This window comes from Eleutherodactylus coqui, chromosome 5 (assembly GCF_035609145.1).
Source record: "Eleutherodactylus coqui strain aEleCoq1 chromosome 5, aEleCoq1.hap1, whole genome shotgun sequence".
In the NCBI taxonomy this organism is placed as follows: Eukaryota; Metazoa; Chordata; class Amphibia; order Anura; family Eleutherodactylidae; genus Eleutherodactylus; species Eleutherodactylus coqui.
Window position 1 is genome coordinate 37,224,190 of NC_089841.1, and position 14,471 is coordinate 37,238,660.

Consider the following 14,471-nt stretch of genomic DNA (forward strand, 5'->3'; position numbering starts at 1 on the left):
TAACTCCCTGCTGCTGTTAGCTAAGGTAGTGGCTATTAATTGCCAGCTCTGTAGGCCAGCCAGTTGGTACGGTGTCAGCTGCTGTGTTGTGTTTGACAGCTCTATCAGCCAATAAGCTGCTCCCCTTTCCTTATACTATCTAGCTCTTCCTGGCTGAAACTGCTGGTTATTTCTGTATCTCTGGTCTGGTCAGCACTCTCAGTTTATCTAATAAGTGAAGTAACTGGCAGCATAAACGGATGGAGATGGAAAACTGCTTTATTATCCCATCACCGTGACAGCAACGTTTAGCTTGAGGAAGGCCAAGATGGCCAAAACGTTGCTGTCACGGTGATGGGATAATAAAGCAGTTTTCCATCTGCATCCGTTTATGCTGCCAGTTACTTCACTTATTGGATACCTTATCAATTGGAGTCTATCTGGTTTGGATTCCTTCTCTGCATACCCTTGCCTGACCCAGTGTGGGACGATCTTGGTGCTGCTGGTTGGATCTCTTATTTTCTGCACTCTCAGTTTATCTGTCTGTTGTCTCGCTCCGGTCTTCTGGTTAGTTCCCCGAGTTCCTGTTTGCTTTGTATTCTGTGTATTTTGGTCTTTCATTTCAAACCTAATAAAATGTGATTTAAAAGTCAAATCTACCACATGGCACCATTAAAACCACAGCTCGTCCCGCAAGAAACCAAGACCTCAAACAGCTCTGTTAGTGGAAATTTTTTTTAAAAGAATTTAGCGGTCTTGGATGGCAGTAATGCAAATAAAATTTTATTTTTTCAAGTGTTGTGAAAAGGTAGCAACACAAAAAAAGTTGTATACATTTGTATCATAATCATATTCATCCATAGAATAAAATTTCACGTGTTACCTATACTCTGCAGTAAATGTCATAAACTTACAAATTCCGTAAGTTTTTTTTTTTTTCACTTTTAGCCCCCTCAAAAAAAATAATTATATAATATAATGCATTTGAAACACCACTTTATGTTTATCCTCAAGTTGTGCCATGAAAATAAATCTAGCCCCTGCAATTAGAAAGGCCTTCTGAAAGCATATCAGCGAAAGAATAATAAACATTATGGCTCTTGGAACAGGATGATGAAAAAAATAGTTTGTTTTTTAAATCTCAAAATAAAAATAAAATTAAAAAAAAAAAGGGCACAGCTGTTAGCAATCCATGTTTTAGGAAAATCAAATTTGCACCTAATGGTGCACATTTATGTTGTAAAGTATGCAAGTTTTTGGAGTAAATGATAGTAAATCTGGCGGGTCACAGGAGACATGTCCCATCCCGTTAAGTCCACACCATTTTTCGAAAACTAGAAAGCATTCTGCAACCTGCAAAAAAGTCTATTTTTTTGTTCATTAACGTGACATTTTTGACTTAAAAAAAAAAAACTGACTCAAGAGCTTAAATAAATTTCAGCCCAAGGCTCTTTAGTAGTTTTGCTTGTATCAAATCTAACATTACTTTGACTGCAACAGTGTTTTTTGTGTCTTTTACATTGAAATGTCGTTAAAAACAAAATGGCTGCTTCCCTGTGTGAGTTCTTTGATGTTTAAGAAAATCTGATTTCCGGGTAAAAGATTTCTCACATTCTGAACATGAAAAAGGCTTCTCCCCTGTGTGACTTCTCTGATGTCTGACAAGTTCTGATCTCTCTATGAAACATTTCCCACATTCTGAACATGAAAACGGCTTCACTCCTGTGTGAGTACTCTCATGTCTAAAAAGTGAGGATTTCTGTCCAAAACATTTTCCACATTCTAAACATGAGAAAGGCATCTTCCTTGTGTGAGTTCTCTGATGTTTGACAAGTGAAGCATTCTCTATAAAACATTTCCCACATTCTGAACATGAAAACGGCTTCACTCCTGTGTGTGTTCTCTGATGTCTTACAAGTGTGGATTTGTCTCCAAAACACTTCCCACATTCTGAACATGAAAATGGCTTCTCTCCTGTATGAGTTCTCTGATGTACGACAAGTCTTGTTTTCAGTCTAAAACATTTCCCACATTCTGAACATGAATATGGCTTCTCTCCTGTGTGAGTTCTCCAATGTTTGATAAGTTCTTGTTTTTCTCCGAAATATTTCCCACATTGTGAGCATGAAAATGTCTTCTGTCCTGTGTGACTTTTCTGATGTTGGGCAAGTTTTGATCTCTCTATGAAACATTTCCCACATTCAGAACATGAAAATGGCTTCTCTCCTGTGTGAATCCTCTGATGTCTAAAAAGTGAGGATTTCTGTCCAAAACATTTTCCACATTCTAAACATGAGAAAGGCTTCATCCTTGTGTGACTTCTCTGATGATTGACAAGTAGGGCTTTCTCTGTAAAACATTTCCCACATTCTGAACATGAAAACGGCTTCACCCCTGTGTGTGTTCTGTGATGTCTGACCAGTTTAGATTTCTCTCTGAAACACTTCCCACATTCTGAACATGGAAATGGCTTCTCTCCTGTGTGAATTTTCTTATGCGAAACAAGACTTGATTTCTTTGTAAAATGTCTCCCACATTCTGTACATGAATATGAATTCTTCCCTGTGTGGGCTCTTTGAGGTTTTCCCATGCTGTTATTTTTCTTGTCAGTCTGTGATGAATCAGAAGATGGGAGCTGTATAAGATGATCAGAAGATAGATCTTTACTGTGAAGGGCTGAGAGGATATCTAGGATATTGGCAGGTTCTTCATATCTATCATGTGTGGTATCACAATCCTCTGCTTTACAATCTGCAGATATCAGATGTCCCTCTGAGCTCCCGATACCGTCATCTGCCAAGAATAAAGTTGATTTTACTATTCTTTACTGAAATAACCTTAAAATTAGTTAAGACAGTGGTGGAAAAAAAGATCACAATCTATCAGTAGCTCTGACAGTGAAGACTAGTAAATCCTGATGTTTAGACACAAGTTGTTCTTTTGCAGTTTTCCCTTACTGAGGTGAAGCCTCTATCTTCATAGATCCATGCATTAGTGATCCTTTCACCACTATTCTACTAATTGCTCAATGGAGAATCCTAAAGGTTTAGTGCTAATGGCTGGTGTCCATCTCACACACTCCCTGACACCTACATGCCCTTTATCATTCAGGGTAGGATGATAGAAGGAAAATGTTTAAACAACTTACTACAATCTGTGTTTCTGCAGTTGGTCAAAAATATTTGCATAAACAACAGACCTAAAAACTTAATGTGATAATCTGGCTTTATAAGTAACTAGTTGTGACTGTCATCAATCATATGCGGCCTCTTGGGGATCTGAAAAAAGGGGCATTAAAAAATTTTACAGCACCGCCCTCCACAAGCCTCGGGTTACGATTCATGGAAAATCCCCAAGCTCAAGCTACGTAAAAGGAGGATTTTTGCTTTAAAGTGAAAGTCCCTTTCTCTATAGCACTCATTGGGGACAAAGGACAATGGGTATAGGCATGACACTAGGAAGAAAAAAAGTTGGCTCCTCCAACACAGGTCATACCCAGAACACAGACACTTGGCTAAATCTTTTGTAGGCCAGCAGTAGAAGCACATGCTTCAAAGAAACCAATGTCAGAAGACAAAAGAATAGAACAAACCCAAAAACATGCTACAACTGGGAAGAAAAAAGTGATTGTTCTCCCTAAGAGAAACCAAGTAATCCTGTAGCTATGATACCTTTTAATGGCTAACAAAAATACATGATCTTATTGCAAGCTTTCAGATCCTCTCAGGACTCTTCCTTGGGCATAATGAAATAGGTTTGAATGGGGCATACAGAATTACAAATGTACACACATGAAAAAGATACAGAAATCTGAGACCGATTTGTACTTAAAACAATACCAGACAAGATGAGCGGAGAGGTAAATATTAGAGATGAGCGAACGTACTCGTCCGGGCTTGATATTCGTGCGAATATTAGGGTGTTCGGGATGCTCGTTACTCGTAACGAGCACCACGCGGTGTTCCGGTTACTTTCAGTTTCCTCTCTGAGACGTTAGCACGCTTTTCTGGCCAATTGAAAGACAGGGAAGGCATTACAACTTCCCCCTGTGACGTTCAAGCCCTATACCACCCCCCTGCTGTGAGTGGCTGGGGAGATCAGATGTCACCCGAGTATAAAAATCGGCCCCTCCCGCGGCTCGCCTCAGATGTCTTGTGAGTTAGTGAGGGAAAGTGCTGCTGCTGTAGGGAGAGCGTTAGGAGTCAGTGTAGGCTTCAAGAACCCCAACGGCCCTTCTCAGGGCCACATCTACTAGTGTGCAGTACTGTGTTAGCACAGTATTTTTTTTTTGTCCAAAATTGGATCTGCAGAGCATTGCGCCCAGCAATAGGGACAGAAGTGGGGGTTAGGCAGGGAGAGTGTTAGGAGTTAGTGTAGGCTTCAAGAACCCCAACGGTCCTTTCTAGGGCCACTTCTATCCGTGTGCAGTACTGTCCAGGCTGCTGTTAGCAGTGTTGCATTTTTTTTTTTTCTCTTAAAACCGGCTGTGCAGAGCATTGCACCCGGCATTAATACTACAGGGATAGAATTGTGTAGGCAGGGCCACAAGACATTTATTATTCATTGAATACACGCAGTGGGGTCTTCCCTTTGCTAAAAAGGAAAAAAATTATATTTGGCCTGCCTGTGTCAGTCCTAAGGTCTGCGTGTACGTGTGTGCTGCGTGTACAACGTACAAAAATCTGACGCAACCAGCTACGCTTTACTGCAGCCTAGCGCCATTGTGTATCCTGACTGGCAAATACCTGCTCTGCTAGAGTTAATAACTCTGCTACACTATACTTGTGTGACACTTTTTGAGGGCCACACCACAGATATTAAACTTCTTGTTCATTGAATATACGCAGTGGGGTCTTCCCTAAGCTAAAAAGGAAAAGAAATTATATTTGGCCTGCCTGTGTCAGTCCTAAGGTCTGCGTGTACATGTGTGCTGCGTGTACAACGTACAAAAATCTGACGCAACCAGCTACGCTTTACTGCAGCCTAGCGCCATTGTGTATCCTGACTGGCAAATACCTGCTCTGCTAGAGTTAATAACTCTGCTACACTATACTTGTGTGACACTTTTTGAGGGCCACACCACAGATATTAAACTTCTTGTTCGTTGAATACACGCAGTGGGGTCTTCCGTTTGCAAAAAAGCGAAAACATTATATTTGGCTCGCAGGCTTGCGCCAATTTATTTCCTGCCTGGGAAATCAAATCACTGGTAATACAGCATGCTGAGGGGTAGGGGTAAGCCTAGAGGACGTGGACGTGGACGTGGCCGAGGACGCGGAGGGCCAAGTGAGGGTGTGGGCATAGGCCGAGCTCCTGATCCAGGTGTGTCACAGCCGACTGCTGCGCGATTAGGAGAGAGGCACGTTTCTGGCGTCCCCACATTCATCGCCCAATTAATGGGTCCACGCGGGAGACCTTTATTAGAAAATGAGCAGTGTGAGCAGGTCCTGTCCTGGATGGCAGAAAGTGCTTCGAGCAAGCTATCATCCACCCACAGTTCTTTGCCGTCCACTGCTGCAAATCCGAATCCTCTGTCTGCTGCTCCTCCTTCCTCCCAGCCTCCTCACTCCACTACAATGACACCTGCTCAGGAGCGGGAACACTCCCAGGAACTGTTCTCGGGCCCCTGCTTAGATTGGGCAGCAGCGGTTCCTCTCCCACCAGAGGAGTTTATCGTCACTGATGCCCAACCATTCGAAAGTTCCCGGGGTCCGGGGGAAGAGGCTGGGGACTTACGCCAACTGTCTCAAGAAGTTTCTGTGGGTGAGGAGGACGATGACGATGAGACACAGTTGTCTTGCAGTGAGGTTGTAGTAAGGGCAGTAAGTCCAAGGGAGCAGCGCACAGAGGATTCGGAGGAAGAGCAGCAGGACGATGAGGTGACTGACCCCACCTGGTGTGCAACGCCTACTCAGGACAGGTCTTCAGAGGGGGAGGCAAGGGCATCAGCAGGGCAGGTTGCAAGAGGCAGTGCGGTGGCCAGGGGTAGAGGCAGGGCCAGACCGAATAATCCACCAAGTGTTTCCCAAAGCACACCCTCGCGCCATGCCACCCTGCAGAGGCCGAGGTGCTCTAAGGTCTGGCAGTTTTTCACAGAGACGCCTGACGACCGATGAACAGTGGTGTGCAACCTTTGTCGCGCCAAGATCAGCCGGGGAGCCACCACCAACAGCCTCACCACCACCAGCATGCGCAGACATATGATGGCCAAGCACCCCACATGGTGGGACGAGGGCCGTTCACCGCCTCCGGTTTGCACCGCTGCCTCTCCCCCTGTGCCCCAACCTGCCACTGAGATACAACCTCCCTCTCAGGACACAGGCACAACCGTCTCATGGCCTGCACCCACACCCTCACCTCCGCTGTCCTCAGCCCCATCCACCAATGTCTCGCACCGCACAGTCCAGCCGTCGCTAGCGCAACTGTTGGAGCGCAAGCGCAAGTACGCCGCCACGCACCCGCACGCTCAATCGTTAACCGTCCACATAGCCAAATTTATCAGCCTTGAGATGCTGCCGTATAGGGTTGTGGAAACGGAGTCCTTCAAAGCTATGATGGCGGCGGCGGCCCCGTGCTACTCAGTTCCCAGTCGCCACTACTTTTCCCGATGTGCCGTCCCAGCCCTGCACGACCACGTCTCCCGCAACATTGTACGCGCCCTCACCAATGCGGTTAGTGGCAAGGTCCACTTAACTACGGACACGTGGACAAGCACAGGCGGGCAGGGCCACTACATCTCCCTGACGGCACATTGGGTGAATTTAGTGGAGGCTGGGACAGAGTCAGAGCCCGGGACCGCTCACGTCCTACCCACCCCCAGAATTGCGGGCCCCAGCTCGGTGGTGGTATCTGCGGCGGTGTATGCCTCATCCACTAAACCACCCTCCTCCTCCTCCTCCTCCTCAACCTCTGTCTCGCAATCTAGATGTGTCAGCAGCAGCAAGACGTCGCCAGCAGTCGGTGTCGCGTGGCGTGGCAGCACAGCGGTGGGCAAGCGTCAGCAGGCCGTGCTGAAACTACTCAGCTTAGGAGATAGGAGGCACACGGCCCACGAACTGCTGCAGGGTCTGACAGAGCAGACCGACCGTTGCCTTGCGCCGCTGAGCCTCCAACCGGGCATGGTCGTGTGTGACAACGGCCGTAACCTGGTGGCGGCTCTGCAGCTCGGCAGCCTCACGCACGTGCCATGCCTGGCCCACGTCTTTAATTTGGTGGTTCAGCGCTTTCTGAAAAGCTACCCACGCTTGTCAGACCTGCTCGTAAAGGTGCGCCGGCTCTGCGCACATTTCCGCAAGTCCCACACGGACGCTGCCACCCTGCGCACCCTGCAACATCGCTTTAATCTGCCAGTGCACCGACTGCTGTGCGACGTGCCCACACGGTGGAACTCTACGCTCCACATGTTGGCTAGGCTCTATGAGCAGCGTAGAGCTATAGTGGAATACCAACTCCAACATGGGCGGCGCAGTGGGAGTCAGCCTCCTCAATTCTTTTCAGAAGAGTGGGCCTGGTTGGCAGACATCTGCCAGGTCCTTCGAAACTTTGATCAGTCTACCCAGGTGGTGAGCGGCAATGCTGCAATCATTAGCGTCACCATTCCTCTGCTATGCATCTTGAGAAGTTCCCTGCAAAGCATAAAGGCAGCCGCTTTGCGCTCGGAAACAGAGCCGGTGGAAGACAGTATGTCGCTGGATAGTCAGAGCACCCTCCTGTCTATATCTCAGCGCGTTCAGGAGGAGGAGGAGGAGGATGAGGAGGATGAGGAGGAGGGGGAAGAGACAGCTTGGCCCACTGCTGACGGTACCCATGCTGGTTGCCTGTCATCATTTCAGCGTGTATGGCCTGAGGAGGAGGAGGAGGAGGAGGAGGAGGAGGATCCTGAAAGTGATCTTCCTAGTGCGGACAGCCATGTGTTGCGTACAGGTACCCTGGCACACATGGCTGACTTCATGTTAGGATGCCTTTCTCGTGACCCTCGCATTCAACGCATTCTGGCCACTACGGATTACTGGGTGTACACACTGCTCGACCCACGCTATAAGGAGAACCTTCCCACTCTCATTCCCGAAGAGGAAAGGGGTTCGAGAGTGTTGCTATACCACAGGACCCTGGAGGACAAGCTGATGGTAAAATTCCCATCCGACAGCGCTAGTGGCAGAAGGCGCAGTTCCGAGGGCCATGTAGCAGGGGAGGTGCGTAGATCGAGCAGCATGTACAGCCCAGACAGTGCAACAGTCTTTAAGGGCCTGGCCAGCTTTATGGCTCCCCAGCAAGACTGTGTCACCGCTCCCCAGTCAAGGCTGAGTCGGCGGGAGCACTGTAAAAGGATGGTGAGGGAGTACGTAGCCGATCGCACGACCATCCTCGGTGACGCCTCTGCCCCCTACAACTACTGGGTGTCGAAGCTGGACACGTGGCCTGAACTAGCGCTGTATGCCCTGGAGGTGCTTGCTTGTCCTGCGGCTAGCGTCTTGTCAGAGAGGGTGTTTAGTGCGGCTGGGGGAATCATCACAGATAAGCGTACCCGCCTGTCAACCGACAGTGCCGACAGGCTTACACTCATCAAGATGAACAAAGCCTGGATTTCCCCAGACTTCTCTTCTCCACCAGCGGACAGCAGCGATACATAAGCAATACGTAGGCTGCACCCGCGGATGGAAGCTACGTTCTCTCTCACCATCCAAAACGGGGACATTTCTGCTTCATCAATCTGTGTCTAATATTCCTCCTCCTCCTCCTCCTGCTCCTCCTCCTGAAACCTCACGTAATCACGCTGAACGGGCAATTTTTCTTAGGGCCACAAGGCTGACTCATAATTTTTCTAAACAATTTTTAGATGTTTCAATGCTCTGAAAAGCGTTGGAACTTTAACTTCAACCAATTTTTCGTTAAACTGGGCTGCCTCCAGGCCTAGTTACCACTTAAGCCACATTAACCAAAGCGATTAATGGGTTTCACCTGCCCTCTTGCTTGGCCATGGCCAATTTTTTTCAGGTACATTAGTACTGTTGATACAGCAATTTTTGTGGGCCCTCGCCTACAGTGTAATCAAATAAATTTTTAGCCCACCTGCATTAAGCACGACATTACTACCTGAGCTGTGTTGGGCAATGCAATGGGATATTTCTATGTACCGCCGGTGGCTTCCTGGCACCCACCCCTGCTGTGGGTCCACAGGGAATTATAAATGCATCTGTTTCCACTTGTAAAGAACCCCAGTCAGACTGGGGCATGCAGTGTGGGCCGAAGCCCACCTGCATTAAGCACGACATTACTACCTCAGCTGTGTTGGGCAATGCAATGGGATATTTCTATGTACCGCCGGTGGGTTCCAGGGAGCCACCCATGCTGTAGGTGCACACGGAGTTTTTACTACATCTGTCCACTTGTAAAGAACCCCAGTCAGACTGGGGCATGCAGTGTGGGCCGAAGCCCACCTGCATTAAGCACGACATTACTACCTCAGCTGTGTTGGGCAATGCAATGGGATATTTCTATGTACCGCCGGTGGGTTCCAGGGAGCCACCCATGCTGTAGGTGCACACGGAGTTTTTACTACATCTGTCCACTTGTAAAGAACCCCAGTCAGACTGGGGCATGCAGTGTGGGCCGAAGCCCACCTGCATTAAGCACAACATTACTACCTCAGCTGTGTTGGGCAATGCAATGGGATATTTCTATGTACCGCCGGTGGCTTCCTGGCATCCACCCCTGCTGTGGGTCCACAGGGAATTATAAATGCATCTGTTTCCACTTGTAAAGAACCCCAGTCTGACTGGGGCATGCAGTGTGGGCCGAAGCTCACCTGCATTAAGCACGACATTACTACCTCAGCTGTGTTGGGCACTGCAATGGGATATTTTTATGTACCGCCGGTGGGTTCCAGGAAGCCACCCATGCTGTCGGTCGACAGGGACTTCACAATAGGGAGTTGTACCTGCCTGTGTCTATGAATTAAAAACCGCGGTCTGATTGGGGCATGCAGAGACACCTTGACAGAATGAATAGTGTGTGACACATAGGTTCCCCATTGCTATGCCCACGTGTGCAGCTCCTGATGGCGGTGGCACAGGATTCTATTTCTCATTGCTTCTGTACAGCATTGTGGGCTATCGCCCCGCCACTTTTAAAGAGGGTCGCTGCCTAGCCGTGCCAACCTCTGCAGTGTGTGCCTGCGGTTCCTCCTCATGGCAGACGCACTTCTAAATAGACATGAGGGTGGTGTGGCATTAGGGCAGCTGAAGGCTGCGCAGGGACACTTTGGTGTGCGCTGTGGGGGGGAGGGGGGGGCGGTTGGGCAGCATGTAACCCAGGAGAAGTGGCAGTGGAGTGTCATGCAGGCAGTGATTGTGCTTTGTTGGAGGTAGTGTGGTGCTTAGCTAAGGTATGCCATGCTAATGAGGGCTTTTCAGAAGTAAAAGTTTTTGGGAGGGGGGGGGGGCACTCTTGCCGCTATTGTGGCTTAATAGTGGGACCTGTGAACTTGAGATGCAGCCCAACATGTAGCCCCTCGCCTGCCCTATCCGTTGCTGTGTCGTTCCCATCACTTTCTTGAATTGCCCAGATTTTCACACAAGGAAACCTTAGCGAGCATCGGCGAAATACAAAAATGCTCGGGTCGCCCATTGACTTCAATGGGGTTCGTTACTCGAAACGAACCCTCGAGCATCGCGAAAAGTTCGTCCCGAATAACGAGCACCCGAGCATTTTGGTGCTCGCTCATCTCTAGTAAATATTTAATCAGTCCACTGCTAAGGAATGTGACAGTTTTATGATCTTGCATATGCTAGGATGTGACAGGCCTGTGTGTTAGCTCTTCTTCAGACCTGCACATAAGGCCTCGTTCAAACGGGCGACACGGCATCGCTGGTCCGTGCAACAATAGACTTTGCACATAAAGTCGGCAGCCCTGCAACTCGTGCAACAATAGTCCCTGCGCACAACGTTTACAACCCTACAAGCCACGCAACGATAGACTCTGCACACAACGTCTGCAGCCCCGCAACTCGTGCAACAATATACTCAACACATAACATCTGCAGCCCGGCAACTCGCGCAACAACATACCCTGCAGATAACGTCTACAGTCCTGCAACTCGTGCAATTAAAGACTCTGCGCATAACACATGCAGCCCTGCAACTTGTACAACAATAGACTCTACGCATAACATCTGCAGTTTTGCAACTCGTGCAATAATAGACACTGCGCATAAAGTCTGCATACCTACAACTTGTGCAACAATATACTATATGCTCAACGGCTGCAGCCCTGCAACTTGTGCAGCAATATACTCTGCACATAATGTCTGCAACCCTGCTACTCGTGCAACAATATAATCTGGGCAGAACGTATGCAGCCCCGCAACCCGTGTAACAAGAGACTCTGCGCATAACGTCAGTAGCCCTGCAACTCGGGCAGCAATAAACCTTGCGCATAACATCTGCAGTCCTACTACCGGTACAACAATATACTCTGTGCATAACGTCCACAATACTGCTACTCGTGCAACAATATACCCGGCATACAACGCCTGACCTTAACAAATATGGAGGAGTTTGTGGTCAAAACAAGGCGCAACAAAAATAAGCTAACGGAGACGCCATCAAAAACCCCGTTCAAAACAACATTGGTGAGAGAAGACACATTCAAGGATGGGGCCCCACTGAGAGAACTCCCAGGGTCTCCTACACCACTTGACCAAGAGAACCCAAGAATAAGAGATGCGACATCACTTGACTATAAACACCTAGCGATTGAGGTCGCAAAACTTATCTCTCCGGACATACAGGAGACATTGGCAGCCACAGTGACAGGCACATTGCGCGAGCTCCACGATAAAGTGACACAACATAGCAACCGTATCGAGACAATGGAGCTCGAGGTAGAAACCCTATCATCAGGACTCAATACCACATCTAAAAACATAGATCAGTTGAATCAAGACAATAAACAACTTTGGGAGCGATTGGAAGACTTAGAGAATATGTCCTGACGAAATAACCTGCTCATTATTGGAGTCCCAGAAACATACTTGCAAAAAGATTTACACCAGTTATGTGAAACCACAATCCCAAACATCCTTGGGATTACCCACAAATGTAAAGTGGAACGAGCCCATAGCTTGGGACCCGACAGGCGAACATTCTCCACTGAACAAACTGCAAGCAATAAAGCACGCCCGAGACCCACAATAGTGAAATATTTAGACTATACAGATAAATCATTGATTCTGCGGAACTTCAAGAGCCGCAACAACTTGCTAGAAATTGAGGGACATAAAATCCTGATTTTTGCCGACTATTCGGCAGAAGTCCAGCGGAAGAGAAGAGTGTTCTCCCCTATTTGCTCAGAGCTCCACAAAAAGCAACAAAAATTTGCTGTACTTTACCCTGCATTATTGAAAGTGTTCTGCTCTAATGGAACCATTCTTACTTTCCAAGATCCGGAAAAAGCAGAACGAGAGCTAACCTTGAGGGCTGATGGGAGATCGCCGCACAGACAGGGAGATCGCTCCCCCCCAACATCAAGCGACAAAAGGAGACGACGTGAAGACACCCAGAGCGTCCCCGAAACGCCAAAGGAACAACACCGCAGACCCGCGCCGGAACCAACGACCCCCTCGTGACATCCTAACAGGGTCGTGAGTATGCGACCTCACGGAAGGGACATTATGGGGACAATTGGGAAAATTGCCATGTAACAATAGCTTTGTGAAAACAAAAAAGTGGGGGGACTGATTATATTGCTAACTGGTTCAATTGTTTTAATTTGCTGATACGATTTACAATTATGTGGAGCGGAAAGTTAAAGTATACAGAATAAAAATGGAATTAAGTTTAACTTTTTTCTATGACGTAATCTACAAGAAGAGCAGGATGGTTTAACAGTCTGAAGATATTTACAGTTGCTGTCGCGCGACTGTAACAAACCTAAGCTCCCTGATGAGACTTACGAAATGGAATTGAAGGAGGTCATTTCATGCGCCCTTCTTTAGGGGTGATGCAACGCATTTTACCCTAAGGGAGACTGCATTATTACCCCTATTGATATAGGTCATAGGGGTCTGGAAGTAGAAAGAAGAAGATTAAGAAAATATTTGAAGTTAATTGAGAGTTAAAGGGGTTGTCCCGCGAAACAAAGTTGGGGTATACACTTCTGTATGGCCATATTAATGCACTTTGTAATATACATCGTGCATTAATTATGAGCCATACAGAAGTTATTCACTTACCTGTTCCGTTGCTAGCGTCCTCGTCTCCATGGTGCCGTCTAATTTTCAGCGTCTAATCACCCGATTAGATGCGCTTGCGCAGTCCGGTCTTCTTCTTTTCTTAATGGGGCCGCTCGGGCCGGAGAGCGGCTCCTCGTAGCTCCGCCCCGTCACGTGCCGATTCCAGCCAATTAGGAGGCTGGAATCGGCAATGGACCGCACAGAAGACCTGCGGTCCACCGAGGGTGAAGATCCCGGCGGCCATCTTCGCAAGGTAAGTAAGAAGTCACCGGAGCGCGGGGATTCAGGTAAGCAGTATCCGGTTTTTTGTTTTAACCCCTGCATCGGGTTTGTCTCGCGCCGAACGGGGGGGCTATTGAAAAAAAAAACAACCCGTTTCGGCGCGGGACAACCCCTTTAAGAGTTTAAAGTTGAAACCTTTTCTTGTTCTGTTTGTTCGCGGGGGCACTTCAAGCATCCAATTCCTACTTAAAAGCTTACTAGAAAGGAATCTAACAATATGCAAATCATCTCATAAAATGTAAAGGGACTTAGATCACCACGAGGACTACTTTCGGATGCGCAGGATGTGGGTCGGGGAAATATACGGATCACCAGCAGTACAGTCAAAAGCAGGGGTACTGATTTTAATTAAGAAGGGGCTAAACATAGAAGTAGAAGGACAGTGGCACGACTCGGAGGGGAGGATAGCACTCCTGCAGATCAAAACAGGAAAGGAGAGCTACAACATCTATAATGTCTATGGCCCCAACACCAACAATAAGCAGTTCTTAAACAATCTATCTGACAAAATACTGACAGACACCGAAAAGAACAAAATAATAGGAGGCGACTTTAACGCGGCTATTAAGATGGGTGAAGATAGACTTAGCCAGGCGACTCGGAGTGATCGGATCAGATATCATGACCTAAATTTTCTAAACTTTATAAATAATACTGCCCTAAGGGACGCATGGCGTGAACTTAACCCAGAGGGGCGAGAATTTGCCCATTTCTCACACGTGCACAACTCATGGTCAAGAATAGACTACATACTAATGCCGTCCCTTTTAATGTCAAAACTCACAAAAATCTCCATAGGGGAAATGGTGGTATCAGACCACGCGCCAGTGATATTATCGCTGAGCGAAGAAACCCCGAGGGGCACAGATTATATCTGGAGATTCCTATCATACCTAGCAGAAGATGAGACGTTCTGTGCACTATTGAAGGGGTGGTGGATGGAATTTATGTCCGACAATGAGGCTCACTCGGACAACC

At 47.6% G+C, this 14,471-nt stretch overlaps 1 protein-coding gene across 1 annotated transcript in view; it reads right to left on the minus strand.

Annotated features, from left to right (window-relative positions):
* Window positions 1-842: 842 nt before the first annotated feature.
* Window positions 843-14,471, minus strand: part of LOC136628740 (zinc finger protein 585A-like) — a 406,543-nt gene continuing 392,914 nt past the window's right edge. The window contains exon 13 of the mRNA XM_066604842.1: window positions 843-2,772. Within this exon, the coding sequence (XP_066460939.1) occupies window positions 1,511-2,772 (1,262 nt within the window). The 3' untranslated portion in view covers window positions 843-1,510. The remainder of the gene's footprint in view (window positions 2,773-14,471) is intronic.